Source organism: Hyperolius riggenbachi, chromosome 7 (genome assembly GCF_040937935.1).
Source record: "Hyperolius riggenbachi isolate aHypRig1 chromosome 7, aHypRig1.pri, whole genome shotgun sequence".
NCBI classification, from domain to species: Eukaryota; Metazoa; Chordata; class Amphibia; order Anura; family Hyperoliidae; genus Hyperolius; species Hyperolius riggenbachi.
Genome location: NC_090652.1, coordinates 99,250,873 through 99,275,086, shown reverse-complemented (window position 1 = coordinate 99,275,086; position 24,214 = coordinate 99,250,873). Strand labels below are relative to the sequence as shown.

At 44.9% G+C, this 24,214-nt stretch overlaps 1 protein-coding gene across 1 annotated transcript in view; it reads left to right on the top strand.

Moving 5' to 3' along the window:
- The window catches only part of SCNN1B (sodium channel epithelial 1 subunit beta), a 126,942-nt gene that overhangs the window by 86,665 nt on the left and 16,063 nt on the right, over positions 1–24,214 (top strand). The window contains exons 7-10 of the mRNA XM_068244448.1: positions 9,892–10,055; positions 11,998–12,108; positions 21,117–21,234; positions 23,740–23,815. Coding sequence (XP_068100549.1) covers positions 9,892–10,055; positions 11,998–12,108; positions 21,117–21,234; positions 23,740–23,815 — 469 coding nt within the window. The remainder of the gene's footprint in view (positions 1–9,891; positions 10,056–11,997; positions 12,109–21,116; positions 21,235–23,739; positions 23,816–24,214) is intronic.

Sequence of the window (24,214 nt, the reverse complement as noted above, 5' to 3'; positions counted from 1 at the left end):
GAAAGAAGTTACAAGAAGAAGCAGATTGTAATTTTCTTAAAGTGTACCTGAGACAAAGGGACTAAAAGAATTGATACTTACCTGGGGCTTACTCCAGCCCCCTTCATGCCATGGGTTCCCCGGAACGCACCACAGGATTTCGAGGGGGGCGACCTGGCATCAGGGTGGGCAATGGCACGTAAGGGCAATGGAGAACAACTGAGCCAAGTTTGTGGGATAGCTAGTGGATGATCTGAGCAGCACAGGAAGATGGCGAGGGAACCCATGCCCTAAAGGGGGCTGGAGGAAGCCCCAGGTAACTATTAATTATTTTAGTCCTTTTGTCTCAGTTTTCCTTTAAAGCAGACCCAAACTCTTGCACAGCACACAATAAAAAGTCTTTAATCTACATATTGTTGCTGAAGAAATTCACTTCTCTGTGTTCTGTGTTTGTTTAGGCAGAAAAAGGTGTTTAATTAGTTCTCATCAGCAACTGTGAATAGACTGCAGGAGAGATTTTCTGAGGCAGCTCTCCATAGAGTAAACACTTAGGTTAACCCCTTTCAGTGCTTTGAAATCAAGTCAAACTGTTTTTTAAGGCTTTCCATAAACTCCACTTAAGAATTTTCCCTAAAGGTTATCATGCTGAGGCTAATTTTTTAGAGCTGAAAGGAGGTTCTGAGTTAAGTTCTACTTTACTTAGTTTTAATATGATGTTCTTAATGTGTTTAAGTCTGCTAGGGCAAAATATAGGAATATTAAAAGTCAGGATTACATATGAGCATTGATGTAAGTATTTTATGGTAAAGCAGAACTACTTATGCCTATTTTGTAATTCCGGAACATTGTGCACTCCATTCACAAAGATCTACAGTCAAATAATAAAGAGTGGTAAAAAAAAATTGATAGCATATTTAATAGGAATAACTTTGCTGCTGTCACTATTATGAACACAGCGCAGTAATAGAAGTAACAAAGCACGTTTGGTTAATAATAATAATGGTATGTAAACAATGATGACAACATCCCTAGCACTAGGGCTGGTGATAACTATCCTCAGACGTGGGGAGGCAGCGAATCACCAGGGTGTTCCCAGTTCCCAATCAAGAGTTCACCACCTGCGGAAGACTTACTCATAAGTTGTTGATTAGTCCTGAAGATAATGATACGCTGCTTGCTAAGTGTGTGCAGAGCTACAGGTAGAAACTGCAGCTACAGTGACAAGCTAAAGCAATTAATTGGTGCGTGTTTTAATTTCGCTTTTTATTTCAAAGTATCAATTATATTTTTCTTTATTGGAAAATATATTTAAACAAAAAGTTAAGCTGGGCTCACACGGCACTAAAAAAACATTCCCTTTAGCGGAACGAAACAGAACGAATCCCAATCAATACAAACAGATCCTAGGCAAAGAGAAGGATCTATTCACATAAGTCTATTTATTACAGATCCGTTTCGGCAAACAGAACGCAATTATGGGGAGTCATCAATAATTCAGAATCGAACGGATCTGTCTTATGCGCCATGGGTACACCGAGTGATTGGCGGCAGCTGGGTAACAGAACGCACGGAGGAAAAACTAATGCCTAATGTTAAAAAAAGAATCAGTTTGAAACTGAGACCTGATCAGTTTTTGATCCGTGCAGTGTGAACTGAGCCTTAAAGTGTAACTGTCGGGCATACAATCAAAAATCCATTCTTTTTTCTCTATTTCCCCTCAGACTTAACTAATGCAGCCTGATTGGCTGAAGCCTCTTTCCCTCCTATTTTCCCCTCCCACACCTCGGCTTCTCTCTGATTGGCCAATATTTCTCATGCTGAGACAATGCACTTTCTGTAGTGAATGGCAGGCAATGCATACACAATCAGGCAGACAAAAGTAAAGGAGGAAATGACATCAGGATTGGCTTCAAAATAGCCACAGTTAAAATGGGAAATGCTACAAATGATTTTCTCTTTTTTTACTGTAGAAAAATCACTAAAATCAAAACGTGGACAGTGCAATACATTTGTTATGTAAGTAGAGCAAGTATTTATCTACTTATATATGTTTTTTTCTGTGATAGTATGGCTGACAGCTCCTCTTTAAGGTGCATACGCCTATCCATTTTTGATTGGCCAATCAATGACCAATTTTACCATCTCCGTGTAGTATGAGGGACAACAGATTCTGAATACTATGAACAGATTGTGTAGGTAATTTCTCATACTACATGGAAGTGGTCAAATTGGCCAATCAAAATTGCTTGTGTGTTCCAGGCTTCAAAGGTCAAGTGTAACAGGAGGGATATGGAGGCTGCATATTTATTTCCTTTTAAGAAATACCAGTTGCCTGGCTGTCCTGTTGATCCTCTGCCTCTGATACGTTTAGCCATAGACCCTGAACAAGCAAGTAGCAGATCGGGTGTTTCTGACATTACTGTCAGATCTGACTGGATTAGCTGCATGCTTGTTTCTGCTGTGATTTAGATACTACTGCAGCCAAACAGATCAGCAGGACAGCCAGGCAACTGGTATTGTTCGAAAGTAAATAAATAGGCAGCCTCCATATCCCTCTCATTACAGTTGCCCTTTAAGCTTGGCACACACTTTCAATGATGATTGGCCAATTACTGACCCATTTTACAACCTCCATGTAGTATGAGGGTTTACTACACCATCTGCTCATAGTATTCAATATCTATTGACCCTCATACTACATGGAGGTGGTAAAATTGGTCAGTGATTGGCCAATAATCATTGAAAGTGTGTACCAGGCCTTAGTTATTAGTGACTGGTTGAAGTGTTTGGACAGTTTCCATAATGACACGCATTTCTGCTCCGGTAAGTCCGGTTTGTACATTGAAGCAATAACATTTTTTGGTTTTATTCCTTTAGCTGGGAACCTATTGCCACTTTTTAGGATTTACTGTATATATTTGAATATGAGTCTTGAAATGTAGGTCTGACTCAGTAAATCAAAGTATAGGGGTCGACTTATATGTGAGTCATGGGCAACACTGAGCACAGTGAGTAATGTGTGTACTATTAGTGACATTTTCCATTTGCAGCAATTGACACTTTCTTGATAAAGGAAATGCCAAGAAAACACAGGTCTGAAAGTTTTGGCCACAACAATTAACAAGGAAAGGGGCAGGGGGGAAATACTGAGGTGCAGGAGGGGGGAGTGAATAATTGTTGCACTTGGGGGCCTGGCTGCAATACTGTATGCAGTGCAGTCATTAACCCCTCCTGAGCCCCAAGTGCAGCTGTTAATTTTCCCTAATCCCCAAGTGCAGCCATTAACTTTGTTGGGTAGACTTATACTTGAGTCAATAAAAAAATCCCGCTTAAGAGGGTCAAATATTGGGGTCGACTAATACACAAGGTCGACTTGTAGTGGAGTATATACGGTATGTGAAAAAAAAACAGATTGTGTTTTAGGCCTTATGCTGAAAATTCCAACAGGATTACAAACTTTACCTAACTGAAGTATCTCTAGATTTCCCGAGCACAGGGGGAAAATGTGTTACATGTGGTATTTCTAGTTTACACAGTGAAATGTCTTTTTTGTTGCTGCTGCAATTGTGATAAATTACCACTGTGTTTATGTTTTATGTGGGGCACGCCTGCTGGCGACAGGCACGCCAAAGATTTAATAGTTTCTTTTGTTCCAAACATAAGCGGTGATTTACTGGAGGAGAAATGTTTGGAAGAGCAATGATGAGTTTGCTTTAATCATCCTGTCACGTACAGAGAGTCTTCTGTGTGATTTCCTCCTTGCATCTGATAGGCTGCTTGATGTTAAGACATCATTACATTATCTTCTTAAAAAGGATATTCATATGTAATCACTTCCTACTTGGAGGACATAGCCAGGGCACCCAGACCGGTTGGTATATTAGTATTAATTATATAGTGCTGACATCTTCTGCAGCACTTTATAGTATATAGCCTTGTCACCAACTGTCCCTCAGAGGAGCTCACAATCTAGTCAATACCATAGTCATAGGCAGTGGCGTAACTAGAAGTCATGCCCCCAGCCCCCATGTTCCCACCCCTTCCCTTACCTTCCTTCATGGCCTTGAGGACCGTCTCACAAGGGTCATATAACAAGTATGGCCATCATGATCTTCAGACCCATAACAAGTGTAGCCACAAAAACACCTGCTCTGAAGTATAGTTCCCTGTATCAGAGAAAGAGTAGGTTATTAGGTGGGGCCCCCACAGCTCTGGATCCCCTGTGATTACAGGGGCTGCGTCCTATAGTTACGCTCCTGGTCATAAGTCCATTATAGTCTATGGCCAATTTAGGGGAAGTCAATTAACTTATCTGTAGATTTTTGGGAAGTGAGAGGAAACAGGAGTGCCCCGGAGGAAAACCACGCAGACTCGGGAGAACATACAAACTATGTGCAGATAGTGCCCTGGCTGGGATTTAAACAGGGGATTTCAGCTCCTCTGGACTCAATGAATCTTTTCCCTCTCTTCAGCATCCATCTCTCCACTTCATCAGTGGTGCAAAATTATCTGCATAGAGTTCAACTTAACATTGTCAGCTGTAACTAAAGGGGAATCCTGGACAACTGAGTTCGGTTCCTTGTAGCCCAATAACAATAATTATATCATTACAGAAAGGCCCCGGTTGACTATTAAAAAAGTTATGTCTATCACAAGAACAAATGCTCCAAAGCCTCCCACTGCTGTATGTGGGGTTGTATCTTCTGTGGCCTACACAATTCGCCTGTTGACTGCTGTTTAACTGAAATGGAGCTGTTCTCACAGGTGGAAGTCGCGCCACAATCTTTTCACCTACAGTAGCTTCTATTCCCTTTCATTGGTCATTGGTCTTTGTATAGCAGTCACTTCCTGTGGGAAGCCCCCTGGATAAAAAAGGAAAGAATTAGAACTTCAGTGGGTGTTTTTATAGTAGCCTGTTGCCCTTTTGGGTAAAGTTCTTCATGTCATGTCCTGGTAACTGAAAAGCCTTGGCTGTCTCCAAGACAAGGAATCAGGGTCATTTTCTCCAACCCACATAAAGATGTTCTGACTCAAACGTACTCAAAACTAACAGAGAAAAAAAAAACAAAAAAACGTTTCTGACCAATTGGTTGGCTGGATGGTGCACTGGTTAAGGGCTCTGCCTCTGACACTGGAGACCAGGGTTTGAATCTTGGCTCTTCCTGTTCAGTAAAGCAGCACCTATTCAGTAAGGAGTCATTGGGAAAAATTCCCTAACACTAGAAAAAAAGAAGGGTAGTGGAGTTTCTGTTATTAAAGAATTATGGGCAAGCGAGTGAGTAATTAAGCCTATCATCAGCCGAACCGTTCTGACAGTAGTAATAGAGAGCCTTACATTGCAGGCTCTCTATTTTACACTGGAAGTACTGCCTGTGTTGACTTGCTAATACTAGTAAGACAATTATTTGCTTATTAGTTAGCAGGACCAGGGGCGGACTGACAACTCATGGGGCCCCCGGGCAGTAGGAGATTATGGGGCCCCCATACCAGTGTTTCCCACCTTTCACGTTATATTTTTACAGACTAAGATATAATCATTTATTGACAACAGTAAATATGTTATATTGAGATATTGTACACTGACAAAAAATGGGTGTGGTCACGCAACAGAATGTGGGCGTGGTCATGGGCGGGGCAAAATATACATGACCTTAGCAGTGGTGTAAAAGGTCTGCCGGGGAAGTCTGAACTCTGCCATAGTGTTTCCCCCCAAAATACATGTAATCTGACAGCATTTCACCAAAAATCCATGCAATTTGGCAGAGGTTTCTCCAAAATACAGATAATATGGCAGTCGTTCCCCCAAAATAGACGTTATCTGGCAGCAGCGGTTCCCCCAAATACACATAATTTAGCAGCGGATCACCAAAAATACATGTAGCAGCAGTGGTTCCCCCAAAATACACAGAATCTGGAAGCAGCAGTTCCCCCATTATACACAATCTGGCAGCGGTTCACCAAAAATACACATAATCTGGCAGCTGTTTCTCAAAATACACTTAATCTGAGAGCAGCAGTTCCCCAAAAATAGTTAATCTGGCAGCAGTTCCGCCAAAATAGGTGCCCCCAGTATAGGTAACCAGGTCATAAGGTATCCCCAGTGGAAGTATCCAGGTCTATAGGTTTTCCCAGTGCAGGTATCCAGGTCTATAGGTGTCCCCAGTCAGGGGCGGACTGACCATTAGGGCACTCGGGCACGGACCGAGGGCCCGTGGTCAGGGGGGGCCCGCCACCCGCCAGAGAAGCCTGACCAGGAGGGGAGACAGCCAGTGAAGGAGGGCAATGGGCATAGCAGCGGAGAAGGGGGGAAGTTCCCCCCCCCCCTTCTCTCACCTTGGGGCCCCCCTTCCTGGCTGTCCCCTCCGTAATCTGTAATGTGTCGGACAGCTGGAAGCGGCTGACAGCGGGCGGAGACGCTGTTCAGCCACCGGAGGGATCGCTGATCTGTGTGCAGCTAGTGTGGGCTTGAGAAGCCCAGACTAGCTGCACACAGATCAGCGATGCCTCCGGTGGCTGAACAGCGGTAAGTCTCCGCCTGCTGTCAGCCGCTTCCAGCTGTCCGACACATTACAGATTACGGAGGGGACAGCCAGGAAGGGGGGCCCCAAGGTGAGAGAAGGGGGGGAACTTCCCCCCTTCTCCGCTGCTATGCAAATCGCCCTCCTTCACTGGCTGTCTCCCCTCCTGGAGACACCTACAAGCCTGGCTGCTTATACTGGGGGCACTTATAGACCTAGCTACATATACTGATGGCACCTATAGACCTGGCTATACTGGGGAGACCTATACACCTGGCTGCATATACTGGGGGCACTTATACACCTGGCTACATATACTGGGGGCACTTATAGACCTATCTACATATACTGGGGGCACCTATAAACTTGGCTATACTGGTGACACCTATACACCTGGCTGCATATACTGGGGAGACCTATACACCTGGCTACATATACTGGGGGCACTTACAGACCTGGCTATACTGGGGAGACCTATACACCTGGCTGCATATACTGGGGAGACCTATACACCTGGCTATACTGGGGAGACCTATACACCTGGCTATACTGGGGAGACCTATACATCTGACTGCATATACTGGGGGCACCTATAGACCTGGCTATACTGGGGACACCTATACACCTGGCTACATATACTGGGGACACCTAAAGACCTGGCTATCTATACAGGAGACACCTATAGACCTGGCTATCTTAACTGGGGACATCTATAGACCTGGCTATCTTAAATGGGGACATCTATAGACCTGGCTATCTTAAATGGGGACATCTATAGACCTGGTTATCTATTCTGGGGACACCTGTAGATTAGGCTACTTATACTGGGGACACCTATAGACCTGGATACCTGCACTGGGAAAACCTATAGACCTGGATACTTCCACTGGGGATACCTTATGACCTGGTTACCTATACTGGGGGCACCTATTTTGGCGGAACTGCTGCCAGATTAACTATTTTTGGGGAACTGCTGCTCTCAGATTAAGTGTATTTTGAGAAACAGCTGCCAGATTATGTGTATTTTTGGTGAACCGCTGCCAGATTGTGTATAATGGGGGAACTGCTGCTTCCAGATTCTGTGTATTTTGGGGGAACCACTGCTGCTACATGTATTTTTGGTGATCCGCTGCTAAATTATGTGTATTTGGGGGAACCGCTGCTGCCAGATAACGTCTATTTTGGGGGAACGACTGCCATATTATCTGTATTTTGGAGAAACCTCTGCCAAATTGCATGGATTTTTGGTGAAATGCTGTCAGATTACATGTATTTTGGGGGGAAACACTATGGCAGAGTTCAGACTTCCCCGGCAGACCTTTTACACCACTGCTAAGGTCATGTATATTTTGCCCCGCCCATGACCACGCCCACATTCTGTTGCGTGACCACACCCATTTTTTGTCAGTGTACAATATCTCAATATAACATATTTACTGTTGTCAATAAATGATTATATCTTAGTCTGTAAAAATATAACGTGAAAGGTGGGAAACACTGGTATGGGGGCCCCATAATCTCCTACTGCCCGGGGGCCCCATGAGTTGTCAGTCCGCCCCTGTCCCCAGTATAAGTAGCCTAATCTACAGGTGTCCCCAGAATAGATAACCAGGTCTATAGATGTCCCCATTTAAGATAGCCAGGTCTATAGATGTCCCCAGTTAAGATAGCCAGGTCTATAGGTGTCTCCTGTATAGATAGCCAGGTCTTTAGGTGTCCCCAGTATATGTAGCCAGGTGTATAGGTGTCCCCAGTATAGCCAGGTCTTTAGGTGTCCCCAGTATATGTAGCCAGGTGTATAGGTGTCCCCAGTATAGCCAGGTCTATAGGTGCCCCCAGTATATGCAGTCAGATGTATAGGTCTCCCCAGTATAGCCAGGTGTATAGGTCTCCCCAGTATAGCCAGGTGTATAGGTCTCCCCAGTATATGCAGCCAGGTGTATAGGTCTCCCCAGTATAGCCAGGTCTGTAAGTGCCCCCAGTATATGTAGCCAGGTGTATAGGTCTCCCCAGTATATGCAGCCAGGTGTATAGGTGTCACCAGTATAGCCATGTTTATAGGTGCCCCCAGTATATGTAGCTAGGTCTATAAGTGCCCCCAGTATATGTAGCCAGGTGTATAAGTGCCCCCAGTATATGCAGCCAGGTGTATAGGTCTCCCCAGTATATGCAGCCAGGTGTATAGGTCTCCCCAGTATAGCCAGGTCTATAGGTGCCATCAGTATATGTAGCTAGGTCTATAAGTGCCCCCAGTATAAGCAGCCAGGCTTGTAGGTGTCTCCAGGAGGGGAGACAGCCAGTGAAGGAGGGCGATTTGCATAGCAGCGGAGAAGGGGGGAAGTTCCCCCCCTTCTCTCACCTTGGGGCCCCCCTTCCTGGCTGTCCCCTCCGTAATCTGTAATGTGTCGGACAGCTGGAAGCGGCTGACAGCAGGCGGAGACTTACCGCTGTTCAGCCACCGGAGGCATCGCTGATCTGTGTGCAGCTAGTCTGGGCTTCTCAAGCCCACACTAGCTGCACACAGATCAGCGATCCCTCCGGTGGCTGAACAGCGTCTCCGCCCGCTGTCAGCCGCTTCCAGCTGTCCGACACATTACAGATTACGGAGGGGACAGCCAGGAAGGGGGGCCCCAAGGTGAGAGAAGGGGGGGGGGGAACTTCCCCCCTTCTCCGCTGCTATGCCCATTGCCCTCCTTCACTGGCTGTCTCCCCTCCTGGTCAGGCTTCTCTGGCGGGTGGCGGGCCCCCCCTGACCACGGGCCCTCGGTCCGTGCCCGAGTGCCCTAATGGTCAGTCCGCCCCTGAGCAGGACTATACTTTGCAGTTGTGACTATGGCTGGAGAGTGCAATGGTTAAGGGTTCTGCTTCTGACACAGGAGGCCAGGGTTTCAATCTCAGCTCTTCCTGTTCCTCCCTAACACGGTTACTGCCTAAAGAGTGCACCCTAGTGGCTGCTGCTCTGGTGTGTTTGAATGGGACAGAAGAAAAGCACAATATAAATGTTCTGTCCAGGGTCCGCCCGCACTTCCCTCTGGGTATCGCATGGTGGTTTGGGGGCCCCAGCCAGTGAGAGAGACTGGGGCCCCTGGCTGTCGTGCGAACCACTGTTTGTGAATATAAATGTTCTGTGTCTTGTCTGAGTTGTACGCGGTGCTCAAACAACTGTCTTCATTTACCCCATAACCATATGAGTGACCAGCACCAACCTCTGTTAGATTTGACCGACATCATGAGTGGCCAAGTCTTACAGAGTTCAGTTCAGCCACAACCAAGAAAGCTAATTTTTCCCATAGCTAGCAAATGGTCGGAAAATGATGATCTGCTCACTGCAATGTGAGCTTGACTTTCTATGAGTGTTGTGGGGATTTCAGCAAACATCTTCTTTCTCCTCCAGGATTGAAAATGGTCCTGGACATTAACCAAGAGGAGTACATTCCATTCCTCCAGACCACAGCAGGAGGCAGAATCATTCTCCACCAGCAGAAAAGCTTCCCGTTCCTGAAGCACTTGGGGATTTATGCCATGCCCGGCACTGAGACCTCGGTGGCTGTCCTTGTGGTATGTTGCTCAGAAAGAACACATAGAACAATGCTATCTGATGGGATTCTAGCCAGCTCCTGGTTTAGCTGAAACTGGGTGAATCCAAATTGAGACAGCCCATAATTGTTTTTTTTTAAAACATGTTTATAGCTACTATTATAACAATGTTCACTTACTAAAGGTGGATGTTATCTCGTGGATTTATTTCCAAGTTCTAAAGCTCCCTGGCTTTTGATGGTAGGGGGTGATCTTGTGCTTTGTAATCATTTACCAACACGTGAAAGAACCACAATCCACTGTGGCAAGAGCTGCTGCATGGGCCAAGCTTGTGGTTTAAAGTCATCATAAAAGTAACTCGTGAAGAAATAAATTCTGTCTCACTTCTCTTCCTATGGCATGACTTTATAATGATTTGAATGTTTACTTAAAAAATTTAGACAGACCCGAGCAACTGCCAAAACTGGTATCCTGGGCCCGTCTGCGAGACCCTGACAACCACCCCACATTTGATCAATCCAGGTCCAGTGTAGTGTCTGATTGTGCTTCCTTAGAGCTGCCTTCAGCCCAATCTACACTATACGATTCTTTGTGCGATTCAATTACGATTCTATTTACGATCCGATTAAATCCGACATGTCCAATCAGGATTAGATTTGATTCAATTCGATTTGCCATTGTAAAGCAATGGCAAATCGAATTGAATCCCGATCGGACATGGCAGATTTAATCGGATCGTAAATAGAATCGTAATTGAATCGCACATAGAATCGTATTGTGTAGATGGGGCTTTCCAGTCTGAGTAATGCACATTATCAGTGCAAATTTAAACAAATTACATCAAATATCTCTGCAGCCATGCCTCCCACATTGCCCAAATTTTGAAGATATAGATGACCCCTCCAAACTACCGCTGTGCAAAATCTTGCAGAACAGGATCGTACTGCGCATGCAGCGTAAATTTCCAGGCATCACAATCGGACACAGCACCGGCATTTGTCCTATACGGCATCAGTACAACCCTGACATCCCCGATAGGGACCCGGCCTAGTTGGGGGGACACCGACATCCCCATGATCCCTTCCCAGGGCAATCCCCTCCCACCAGCATTTTTCTTGAACCCTCCCCTGGTGCCCCTCATCTTCTCATTCCATAGGAAAAGAAGGACACAGGTCTCTCATAGCTCTTCCTGGTACAGTTCCCACAAGCTACACACCTCATTAAATGTATGTTTATGTTTGTTATACAGTATAACCTGGCTGTCAACATTTCCATTTTCCATACTTCATGCATACATTTACACAAAACCATATACTTTGGGGCCATGACTTGCTTCCATTTACTTGCTATTACACATTGATTGACCGTTAGAATGTGGGAGACTAGCTCCTCCCCAACGTAATGTGGGTGATTAGTGATCGGCTGGACAGATATTTTTGCTTGATTGTTTTGTCACCACACACCTCCTGCCTCCCACCCCCCTTTCCAAAAAACAGTGCATGCTACCCAGGAGTCAGTAGAGTAAGGCTACGTTTCCACTGTAGCATTGTGTTTTCACATCAGCAAAATCGCATGCGATTTTTCTAAAGAATAAAAAAGCATAGTATTTTACATGCATTTTAGGCAAATTTTCGCATGTGCCCTAATTTACATGTTCTGCCTAGTAACAGCATGATAAGTTCCTTTTTCTGGTAAGAATATGAATTTGCATTTGAATGCGATTTTTCCCATTATATACGAAAAAAATCGTATATAGCCTATGAAAATATAGAACAGGCTGTCAGTTTTTTTTCATGCATACATCTTCATGCGGATATTTGCATGAAATTGAAACTAGCCCAAGTGGAAACCTATCCTTATTAGCATATAGTTAGTAAATAATACATTGTACATAGTTGATTCTGTATATTGGAATTTTGTAATGTGTCTATGTGATTGTACAAATCTGTGTTCTTCTTTTCAGGACCAAACAGAACATCTAGAGGCTCCTTATTCTTCATGTACAGTAGATGGCTCTGATATTCCTGTGGAGAATTTATATTATGAAGAGTATAACAGCTCCTATTCAATACAGGTACTGACCAAAGCTAAAATGCTTGTGTATGCTGCTACTTAAAGTGACAGTGAGCACAGAACAAATAACCAGTGAGTTGATTCCTGCAGGCTTATAAAGATAGTAGAATTGTGCTGCTGTCTGTTGTTTTTTAGACTTGTTTTTTGTCTACTGTGTGAAGGGCTGTGAAATCTCCCAAGAGGTCACTTAGCTTCTCCTCAACTTGGCCTTTCAGCTTCCTTTGCTTTTCCCTGTAACCCACCTTTACAACAAGCCCTGCTAACACATAGCTGCTCAGGCCTCACTCACACATTACATTCTGCTGTCTGTAATGTCACAGCCCATATAGACATGAATAATGGTAGTAGGACATTTATTGTTATAAACTATCAAGTAATGTTTATCTTTTGTTAAGCTACTCTGTGACAGTTTTAATGTTTTAGTTCAGTATTACTTCAAAGCACAACTTTTATTTTATTTAATATGGTTGCAATGGGGGCAGGTTAGAGAAGTGGATGCCTGGACATAAATTTGTTTCCCTTGGCAATTTCCTCATCTTCTTCCTCATAATATATTGGCTTCATTACTTCAACAGCCTTCTGTGGGGGTTACTTGTGAACTGACTAGCACCACTCCAGCAGTCCACTCTGAACTCAGCTGACTTATTCACCTATCTGCTGTTCCACTTGATGCCTTTCACATAAAAGTTTACAAATCAAGATTATCACTCTTATGTAAAAAGATTGCTACAGTTCTGTGACTAAACATATTTCCAGATATAATGGTGAAATGCAGCCTCTGCTCTGTTTATGACACTCTCATCTCAACCCTTTTAAGTAAGGTAATTTGTTCTCATTCTTGCCTATAGGACTTTCCACGTGTTTCTCCTCTCCTCTGGAACTCCCTCCCACAATCTGTTTGGCACTCTCCCACCTTTACTTTCTTTAAATGTAACCAAAAACGTACCTCTTCAAGCAAGCATATACATCTAACCTTGGAAAATGTTACACTGGGTCCCCCTTCCCCCTCCACCAACACTGTTGGTATTATATTCACATAATGCCAATTGCCAAACCAGGCTTTCCAGTGTGACAGATATGTAATAAGGAGAGGGAAACAGATTGTTTATAATAACCACTATTCAAAGCACACATATAGGTGCTCAGTGTCCTTATAGAACCAACGAAGAGCTAATCTGGTAGGTTGCAAACTCTGCATCCCCTGCTGCTAGCTTTAGTTATGTTACGTGGAAAATGACGAATAGTTGCAGCGTGCAGAATGAGTGTGCTTTATTCTGCGCTAATCAGATACCAAGAGGAGCACTCAGAACCATACTTCATGCCAAGGTCCAGAATCAACTGAGATTTTGTTTTTTTCCTAATTCCCTTTAATAGCCGACTTTATCATATTATGTAATCAGGCCTCCATTATGGCAGCACTATAGTGTTACAGAAGGAGTACACAGGGGATCGGTGCTCCAGGCTCCTGGCATTCATGGCTGACTGGTGTCCAGCAGAAATCAGAAGCATGAAATAGCGCTAAGCTAAGACGGGAAAGAACATCCTGAGCAGCTGGATAATCTCAGGGCACATCTCCTGCTACTGAACGTTCCTCCTGTGGTATTCCGCTTGTAGCTACACTGCTGATCTCAAAAATAAGAGGCCATACTCAAACAGACAGCGACAGTGTCCAAAACACTCCACTGCTAGAAACAAATAGGGCCTAAAGTGTCACTCCATCCAAAACTGTGATTCACTGGCTAATGTTAGTGAGCTGTGTCAGACACAGCGCCTTGTATGACCCCATCAGCAAGACCTCTCCCAAAGTAAATTGGTTCCTTCTAAGGAGTCTTAAAGCCCATACACACACTAGACTGCTTTCCATGGCCGTCAGGATAGTAAAAGACCCCTCCCACCATGGCAACCGCTACCTCAAACTTCTCTCCTCAGGGTGCCACTACCCATTAAGACCACTAGACACAGAAACTCATCCTTTCTCCAACCTGTTTAAATTCTCAATCTACTGAACTATTGTCACAACCCACATTGCCGCCCGTTACAACACTGACTGTATACGCTGTCTTTGCCCTTTGCATTACCACTATCTCCTTTTGTACCTCAACCGTATGTTTGTACTGCTGAGCTTGTCTGTGCCAAAAATAATTCCATGTACTATCCATTGTACTTGGTGAAATAAACCTGATTCTGAGATGGATGTCTTGAGAACCGTTTCCTCCGGCGATATTGCTGGGCTGAGGCTATACAGTTAGTCAGCAGTGCTAATGGCGCATTCTGTTACAATGGCATACCTCCCAACTTTTTGAGGTAAGAAAGAGGGACACTTAAGCCACACCCCTGCCATACTTCTAACCATGCCTCTGATACGCCCCTAGTCACGCATACCATAAAGATTTCATAAGACAAATGTGTTGTTTTTTTTAACTCAAACCACACTGGTCCTTCCTATCCTTGTTCATTATTCTTCATATTAAGATATGAAAATAACAAATATATCAGAAAGAGGGACAAACGAGCAAGAAAGAGGGACAGAGGAACATGGCTCCTAAAGAGGGACTGTCCCTTCAAAAGAGGGACAGTTGGGAGCTATGCAATGAGTGAAAACATACCTGGCAGAGAGACTGAGATGCCAGTCAGAATAAAAAGCAGATCGATCACCTGATTAATTAGCCACATGCTTCTCCAGGAATTCTCCTAGTACAAGACATTCTAGTAGGAGAATACATCTCTATTAATTGCTATGGAAGGAGGACAGGGTTGGGAACTCAGTTATGTAAATGACAGTAGCATAGCTATCATAACAGAATAAATACATGGAGAGTCAAGATGGAGCATCACCATCATATCAGCCTAAAGGATGGGGACTCAAACTACTCTTGGGGAATCTCAGCATTGGGGTGTCTTCCTGATAACTGCAATATGGCAGTAGGTGATGGTAGAGAATGTTAATGAATCTGCCAAGGACGTGCTCCAGCTGAGAACATGCTACTAGGAGGGAGAAAAAAAGCTGATGGGTAGCATAGGCTTGATGACAGCAGTTGTGTTTTGGGGAACAGTGAAGAAAAGCCTTTAAATATACAGCTAAGAGTACTGTTGTAAATTAGTGTTGTTCACCTTTCAAAAAAAGGTGGCGTTAAGCTGGCATGAGGATTAATGAGTGCATGATTACACCGAAGGGAGTTCCAGAGAAGTGGAGAAGAACCATGAGAAGTCCTAAGCAGAAACTGAGCAATGTAACAGAGGCAACAACGCAGTATAAAATATGTTAAAACCAGGAATAAAAGGAGGCAGTGGTGGACTTACCTCCAACAAGTCAGACTCGACTAGTCTGAAAATGAAACATCTTTTATTTTGAGAAGTCCTGGATGTTGTTTTTATTTTTTACCGTGTGTGGATGATTTATGAGGATAACAGTGAAGTTAATTTGTGTTATGCATTGAGTTATGCACAGAAAGCAATAACCATAGAAGCCTCCCTTACCATGTATGGGTGTTTGAAGTGTAAACAACTTTATTACCCTGCACTTCAAATATATAGAAGCCTCTCTTGTTTTGCAAAACTCTTCTAAAGTGTTGAGTCCCTCTTTGTGCTGTTTATTTGCCAGTCTATCACACAGCATTCTTTATTTCACATACCAACAATCTTGAGTACACCGCTTGCCAAATGCTGATCCAGTCACTCTACAATGTCGAGACGGGCACTCGAGTATGTACAATGGGGAAGAGCCAGGTCATTGAGAAACTGAGGAGCTCTTCATAGCTTTTCTTCTGTTCAGGAGGCTTTAATTAAAATAATGGTACATAGACGCTCTTGTCAAACCACAGGTGATCTGCATAAGAACACGGCGTACAATAATCCCGGAGCAAAACACAACTCAATCCAGTTAAAGCAAACATGAAGCGAAAATAATCTTATAAGATAATGAATTGTATGTGTAGTACGTCTAAGAAATAGAACATTAGTAGGTAAGAAAAGAGTCTTATATTGTTTCCCAGTACAGGAAGAAATACGAAAATTCAGTTGTTATCTATGCAAAAAAGATTCTCTAAGCTCTCCGGCCCAACTTGGTGTCTTGTTTTCTGAAGCATTTATACATCAAAGAAACAGTGAGAGACAGGTTGAGATACGATTTCACTGCAGGAAAGTTCAAAGGGTCATTAGCTATATAACTGTAAATAAAATATGAGACTCTTTCCTTTGCTACTAGTCTTCTATTCCTTAGGCTGATTTCACACTGCAAACTGGCGTTAGAAGTGCGTGGCTGCAGCACCGCATCACACTGCCAAATACAGGCCTTCAGGGAACACTGCATTAGTACATGGTGTTCCCTGTCTGGCATCTGTCCAAACAGGAAGTGATGCTTGCGGTTTACTTCCTGTTTTGGGTATGCGGAAGTGCACAAAAGCGTTTTGAAATACGATTCCGCGCATCTGCGCCGGCGATGTCGCAACGTGATTAAAGAACCCTGTGTCGCAATAGACTAACATGACTTCCAGGCCGACACAGAAGGCCGCAGGTCACCTGCAGGAGCTCAGCAGTAACGTAAGTATGTGCTAGAGGAAAATTGGGCAATGCCGGCTCAGCGTAACGCAACATGGGAAGTATGAACTTCCCCATAGACTTTAATTAGGCTGCAGTAGCAGTGCAGCAATTTGCCGCACTGCCACAGTGTGAAAGGGTCCTTAGCCGTACTGCACATACAATTCATTATATCATGTTTTGGAGTTTTTTATGCTTCATTTTCACTTTAAAGCGGAACTGTAAATTCTCTGAAACCAAACAGTTTCACTTATCTGGGCTATAGCGGGCGGAAACGCGAAGAAAGTGTCGCATTGCACGGGGTGCGCAGGCGCAGTTGCTGCCGACTTGTAAGTCGGCGGTAACTAAAGTAGCTTGCGCTGGAGAACGTAGGCTCGGGCAGGACCGGCGAGGGCACTGGACAGCTGCTGAGGGCTTGGGGAAGCCCCAGGTAAGTGAAACTGTTTGGTTTCAGCGAATTTACAGTTCCACTTTAAATATCTGTGCAAGGCTGGCGAACTGCTATGAGATATCAGTGCCTGAGCCAGAGGGACTCTGTGATCTCTCTGCCATTCCAGACAAATTATAGTGCTGCAAATTCTGGGGTAACCATTAAAAGGACACCGACCATTAATCATGGAAAGAATAGACTGACTATTGTGCTTGCAGATGTGTGTCACCACTATAATTCATCCACTATAATTCATGCCGGCAGAGTCAGTATAATAACTATGCACAATGGTCAGTAAGAAGCTTTTAATCTCTATATATTTATCTCGGGGCATTTAAATAAAGGTTCCAGGGGAAGATCTTTTTATTGACATAAAAAAAAAATGTCTTTTAGTCTAGACAGCACAGCATTGATTACCAGGCAGATCCTTACATCTCAGGCTGGGGGACTGTAGAACCAAGATAATTAAGCAGCTATTCCTAGCCTCTTCATCCTTAGGTTGTCCCAACACAGCCTCTGCTGTAATTGGACAAATGCTGCTCAACTTGAGTCAAATGTTCTTGTCTCTGGAGTCAGACAAATGTGTCGGACCTATAGCTACAAACACACCATAGATTTTCAGCATCCAAGATTATCGTTCATGATCAACTCAGGTGAAAATGTAGCATAATTACAGGCATCACATGTGCCACCTCCATGTTGAACTCGATGGACGTATGTCTTTTTTCAACCCAAATAACTATGTAACTATGTGCAACAGTCCCCTCATCAAAGCATCACTCTCCATGTGCAACAGTCCCCTCATCAAAGGATGACTCTTCATGTGCAACAGTCCTCCCATCAAAGCATCACTCTCCATGTGCAACAGTCCTCCCATCAAAGCATCACTCTCCATGTGCAACAGTCCTTTCATCAAATCATCACTCTCCATGTGCAACAGTCCCCTCATCAAAGCATCACTCTCCATGTGCAACAGTCCCCTCATCAAAGCATCACTCTCCATGTGCAACAGTCCCCTCATCAAAGCATCACTCTCCATGTGCAACAGTCCCCTCATCAAAGCATCACTCTCCATGTGCAACAGTCCCCTCATCAAAGCATCACTCTCCATGTGCAACAGTCCCCTCATCAAAGCATCACTCTCCATGTGCAACAGTCCCCTCATCAAAGCATCGCTCTCTATGTGCAGCAGTCCCCTCATCAAAGCATCACTCTCTATGTGCAACAGTCCCCTCATCAAAGCATCACTCTCCATGTGCAACAGTCCTCTCATCAAAGCATCACTCTCCATGTGCAACAGTCCTCTCATCAAAGCATCACTCTCCATGTGCAACAGTCCTCTCATCAAAGCATCACTCTCCATGTGCAACAGTCCTCTCATCAAAGCATCACTCTCCATGTGCAACAGTCCCCTCATCAAAGCATCACTCTCCATGTGCAACAGTCCCCTCATCAAAGCATCACTCTCTATGTGCAACAGTCCCCTCATCAAAGCATCGCTCTCCATGTGCAACAGTCCTCTCATCAAAGCATCACTCTCCATGTGCAACAGTCCCCTCATCAAAGCATCCCTCTCCATGTGCAACAGTCCCCTCATCAAAGCATCGCTCTCCATGTGCAACAGTCCTCTCATCAAAGCATCACTCTCCATGTGCAACAGTCCCCTCATCAAAGGATCATTCTCCATGTGCAACAGTCCCCTCATCAAAGCATCCCTCTCCATGTGCAACAGTCCCCTCATCAAAGCATCGCTCTCCATGTGCAACAGTCCCCTCATCAAAGCATCACTCTCCATGTGCAACAGTCCCCTCATCAAAGCATCCCTCTCCATGTGCAACAGTCCCCTCATCAAAGCATCACTCTCCATGTGCAACAGTCCCCTCATCAAAGCATCCCTCTCCATATGTAACAGTCCCCTCATCAAAGGATCATTCTCCATGTGCAACAGTCCCCTCATCAAAGCATCCCTCTCCATAGGCAAAAATGGGCGTGATCACAGTTGTAAAAGTGGGCGTGGCTATGATGTGGGCATAGCTAACTGTAATGTAACAGAAACTCAAAAGGGCCCAGAGGTTTTTTTTCAAAACACAGTTATGCAAAGTGACCCTAAAGGCGATTAGACAAAAACTTTTCCCTCCAAAAGCACACATACGGTATAAGGCAGCATTCCCTCCTGCAAAAGAAAATGCACATACCAAAAAAGTGTTTCCCTACTTACTGGAAATGCATAAAACAGAACACCACAGATTTGGATTGCATAAAAACAGAACACCACAGATTTGGATTGCATAGAACGTAACACAACAGATTTGGATTGCATAGAACAGAACACCACAGATTTGGATTGCATAGAACGGAACACCATAGATTTGGATTGCATAGAACGGAACACCATAGATTTGGATTGCATAGAATGGAACACCTTAAATTTGGATTGCATACAACGTAACACCACAGATTTGGAATGCATAAAACTTAACGCCACAAAGTTGGAATGCAGAAACCGTTAACAAAAATACACACACACACAGACACACACACACAGACACAGACACACACACACACACTCAGCAGTGCACTGTCCCATTGCACTTACTTTCTGAAGGATGAGGCACTGGGCTGGAAGCAGGCTGGTAGAGGTTATAGGCTTGTCTCCATGCCCAAAACCTGCTGGCAGGTGGTGGTGGGCCTGCTGGAGTTCCTGGGCCTGGAGGATGGAATCTGGCGGTGGCAGGGTGAATGGCTGCGTAGTACTGCCTCTCTGCAGCACAGCCACTGGCACCTGTGGGTGGTGGGTGACGGCAGGTGAGGCAGGGTGAGGTCTGTGGCAGCTGCAGGTTGGAGCAGGACCTGTTTTTGACCCAACGGCCACCATGTGCCATTGGGTCAGACGTTGTCACGCCGTGCAGAGGGCGGAGCTACTCACGCTCCACGGCTCTAGCCTCCTGCCTTTTCTGCGACACTACAAGCCCCCTGTCAGGTGCTCCGCTTTTTGATTGGGGCAAGGGGCGGAAGCGATCATGCCACAAAGGCTGTCGGAGGCCGGAAGATAATGGCAGCCGCCGTATCGAGCGAACGCCGGCCGCCGTGTTAACTGATATTCGGGGCACTTGTGTTGGGCACCCCAGTAAATATATTAGGGGCACCCTAAGGACACGTTTGGGGCACGGACCCCCCTAAAATAGCGCTAGCGACGCCGCTGCATCAAAGTGCCCTTCTCTATGTGTAATAGTCCTCTCATCAAAGCATCACTTTCGATGGGCAACAGTCCCCTCATCAAAGCATCACTCTCCACGTTTAACAGTCCTCTCATCAAAGCATCTGCATCTCTCTCCATGTGCAACAGTCCCCTCATCAAAGCATCACTCTCCTCATGTAACAGTCCCCTCATCAAAGCATCCCTCTCCATGTGCAACAGTCCCCTCATCAAAGCATCACTCCCCTCATGTAACAGTCCTCTCATCAAAGTGCCACTCTCTATGTGCAACAGTCTCCTTAATCATGTGGAGCTCTCCATCTGCATTAATCAACTCAACCATACAGAGCTTTCCATATGCAACAGTCCAGTCATCCATATGGAGCTCTACATATGCAGTAGTCCCCTCATTCATGTGGAGATCTCCATGCACAACAGTCCCCTTATCCATATAATGTTCTCCATATGCAACAGTTCCCTCATTCGTGTGGAGCTCTCCACACGCAACAGTCCAGTCATCCATGTGGAGCTCTCCATATACAACAGTTCCCTCCTCCATATGGAGCTCTTCATGCGCAACAGTCCCCACCTCCACATGGAACTCTCCTAATTCAGCTGTCCACTCATCCATCTATAGCTATTACTTTGCAACAGTCCTCTCATACACATGCAGCCTTTCTATATAATTTACAACTCCCTTTCTCCTTCTCCTATATACAGTCTTGTTACATTTGCAACATTTATTCTATGCTGTGGCACATCTGGCCTTTACAGAATGCTCTGGTTATCTAATGATTAATGTAATAATGGAGTGATCTTTAAAAAGTATTTTTTGTTTTAATTATAGTCTTGCCTTCGATCTTGTCTCCAAGAAATGATGGTTGAGTACTGCAACTGTGCCCATTATTTGTACCCCTTACCGAATGGTGCCCGCTATTGTAATAACAAGGAGGATCCAGATTGGGGTGAGTTAAAGCACAGCATTACAAATTCTAAGTGCCCTTATCTTGTCAGGTATTAGCCCACAGGTCAGGGCCGGGCCGAGGCATAGGCTGGAGAGGCTCCAGCCTCAGGGCGCAGTGTAGGAGGGGGCGCAGAATTCATTCAGCTGTCATTCCTAATTGTGTTTGAAGCAGAAAGAAATAAGAAAAGGGGATACATGGCAGTGACTGCAAGCCAGATAACTAGATATTAAGGTGTTGGGGAGGTTGTGGGCCCTGTGGCACCTCTTAGTCTAATAGCAATCAGTGTGTGACGGCTGGGGTGGGAGGGATGGAGGGGCGCACTATGGTGTCTCAGCCTTGGGTGCTGGAGGACCTTGTCCCGGCTCTGCCACAGGTCATGTTGTCCTTCAGTTTATTTTACGTCTCATTTATTTGCTTTACATCACTAAGTACTAATCAGTCAAGAACATGATCTCTATGGCAAGTGCCATTATATTTTTCATTGCAACCTGTGCAACTACATGGAGAACCAAAAGTAGCCCCGCACTGGCCATGCTCTGAAAAATATTAAAGTCCTAGGAAGTGTCCTGTAATGAAGGGAGAATTTAGACTGTCAGAAATGTTTAGGGGGATTAGATGAGGACCAATATATCCAGTGGTATAGCATTAGGATTGGTGACCGGCATGCTCAGTGGTATAGCAGTAGGATTGGTGACCGGCATGCTCCGTGGTATAGCAGTAGGATTGGTGACCGGCATGCTCAGTGGTATAGCAGTAGGATTGGTGACCGGCATGCTCAGTGGTATAGCAGTAGGATTGGTGACCGGCATGCTCCGTGGTATAGCAGTAGGATTGGTGACCGGCATGCTCAGTGGTATAGCAGTAGGATTGGTGACCGGCATGCTCAGTGGTATAGCAGTAGGATTGGTGACTGGTATGCAAAGTAGTATATAGGATTGGTGACCGGCATGCTCAGCGGTATAGCAGTAGGATTGGTGACTGGTATGACCAGTGGTATATAGGATTGGTGACCAGTATGCTCAGTGGTATAGCAGTAGGATTGGAGGCAGATGTGCCCAGTGGTATATAGGATTGGTGACCAGTATGCTCAGTGGTATAGCAGAAGGATTGGTGATCGGCATGCTCAGTGGTATAGCAGTAGGATTGGTGACTGGTATGCAAAGTGGTATATAGGATTGGTGACCGGCATGCTCAGCGGTATAGCAGTAGGATTGGTGACTGGTATGACCAGTGGTATTATAGGATTGGTGACCAGTATGCTCAGTGGTATAGCAGTAGGATTGGTGACTGGTATGACCAGTGGTATTATAGGATTGGTGACCAGTATGCTCAGTGGTATAGCAGTAGGATTGGAGACAGATGTGCCCAGTGGTATATAGGAATGGTGACCAGTATGCTCAGTGGTATAGCAGTAGGATTGGTGACTGGTATGACCAGTGGTATATAGGATTGGTGACCAGTATGCTCAGTGGGACAATAGTAGAATTGGTGACTGGTATGCCCAGTGGTATAACAGTAGGATTGGAGACAGATGTGCCCAGTGGTATATAGGATTGGTGACCGGTATGCCCAGTGGTATAGCAGTAGGATTGGAGACAGATGTGCCCAGTGGTATATAGGATTGGTGACCGGTATGCCCAGTGGTATAGCAGTAGGATTGGAGACAGACAGATGTGCCCAGTGGTATATAGGATTGGTGACCGGTATGCCCAGTGGTATAGCAGTAGGATTGGAGACAGATGTGCCCAGTGGTATATAGGAATGGTGACCAGTATGCTCAGTGGTATAGCAGTAGGATTGGTGACTGGTATGACCAGTGGTATATAGGATTGGTGACCAGTATGCTCAGTGGGACAATAGTAGAATTGGTGACTGGTATACCCAGTGGTATAACAGTAGGATTGGAGACAGATGTGCCCAGTGGTATATAGGATTGGTGACCGGTATGCCCAGTGGTATAGCAGTAGGATTGGAGACAGATGTGCCCAGTGGTATATAGGATTGGTGACCGGTATGCCCAGTGGTATAGCAGTAGGATTGGAGACAGATGTGCCCAGTGATATATAGGATTGGTGACCGGTATGCCCAGTGGGATAATAGTAGAATTTGTGACTGGTATGCCCAGTGGTATATCAGCAGGAATAGAGACCAGTATGCGCAGTAGTATAGCGGTAGGTAAGTTGTAAAAGCCCTGGTCCATTTACCACCAGGGACCATCATCACTGCTGGGCACAGCGTTCAGGAGGCTGCTCACTGACCCAGTGTTGGGGAGCAGAGTTTGCAGGCCTGGAGGTTCCTTACAGGCATCCAGGCAGTAGGTGGACAACCATTACAGAGGGCAGTTACCCCAGATGGGGAGGCAGACAGAAAAGAAGATCCTTTCTATACTTTTATCTTCTAGGAGTACCAGTTTAATCAGTTTGTCCCCAAAAATCTGTTGGATTTTGCAATCACACAACAAACAAGATGTCAGAGCAGTAATGCTTTATGTGCTTCTCTTTTCAGTATCCTGCTATTATGAGCTAAGGGACACTCTGATATACAGAGAGAGCTGCATCGGCCTCTGTAAGCAACCCTGCAAGTAAGTGTGTTAAATCTCCTTAACTCAATCTTTATTCTATACACAATCATTGCTCACAATAGATACTAGTTTATAGATAGGTTTAAAGGTATATATCCATACTACAAAGGAATATTTAGTGCTTAGCACTTGCTGCCAATAGATGGATGTCTTGAGCTTGGAGATAAGATAGCTCAGTTTACAGTCAGAGAAGCGGTCGTATCAGTAATTAAAAATTTCTAGAAAGCTGTCACTATGTAACACGTTTTCTCCGTACATCTGAAAAGATGGCAGCTATCACTCTGTAACACCCCTCCTCAAAGTGTATACTTACCTCGGGAGTGGGAAGCCTCTGGTTCCTAATGAGGCTTCCCCATCCTCCCAAGCGCTGTCTCCCCCGAAAAACAGCCAACAAGGATG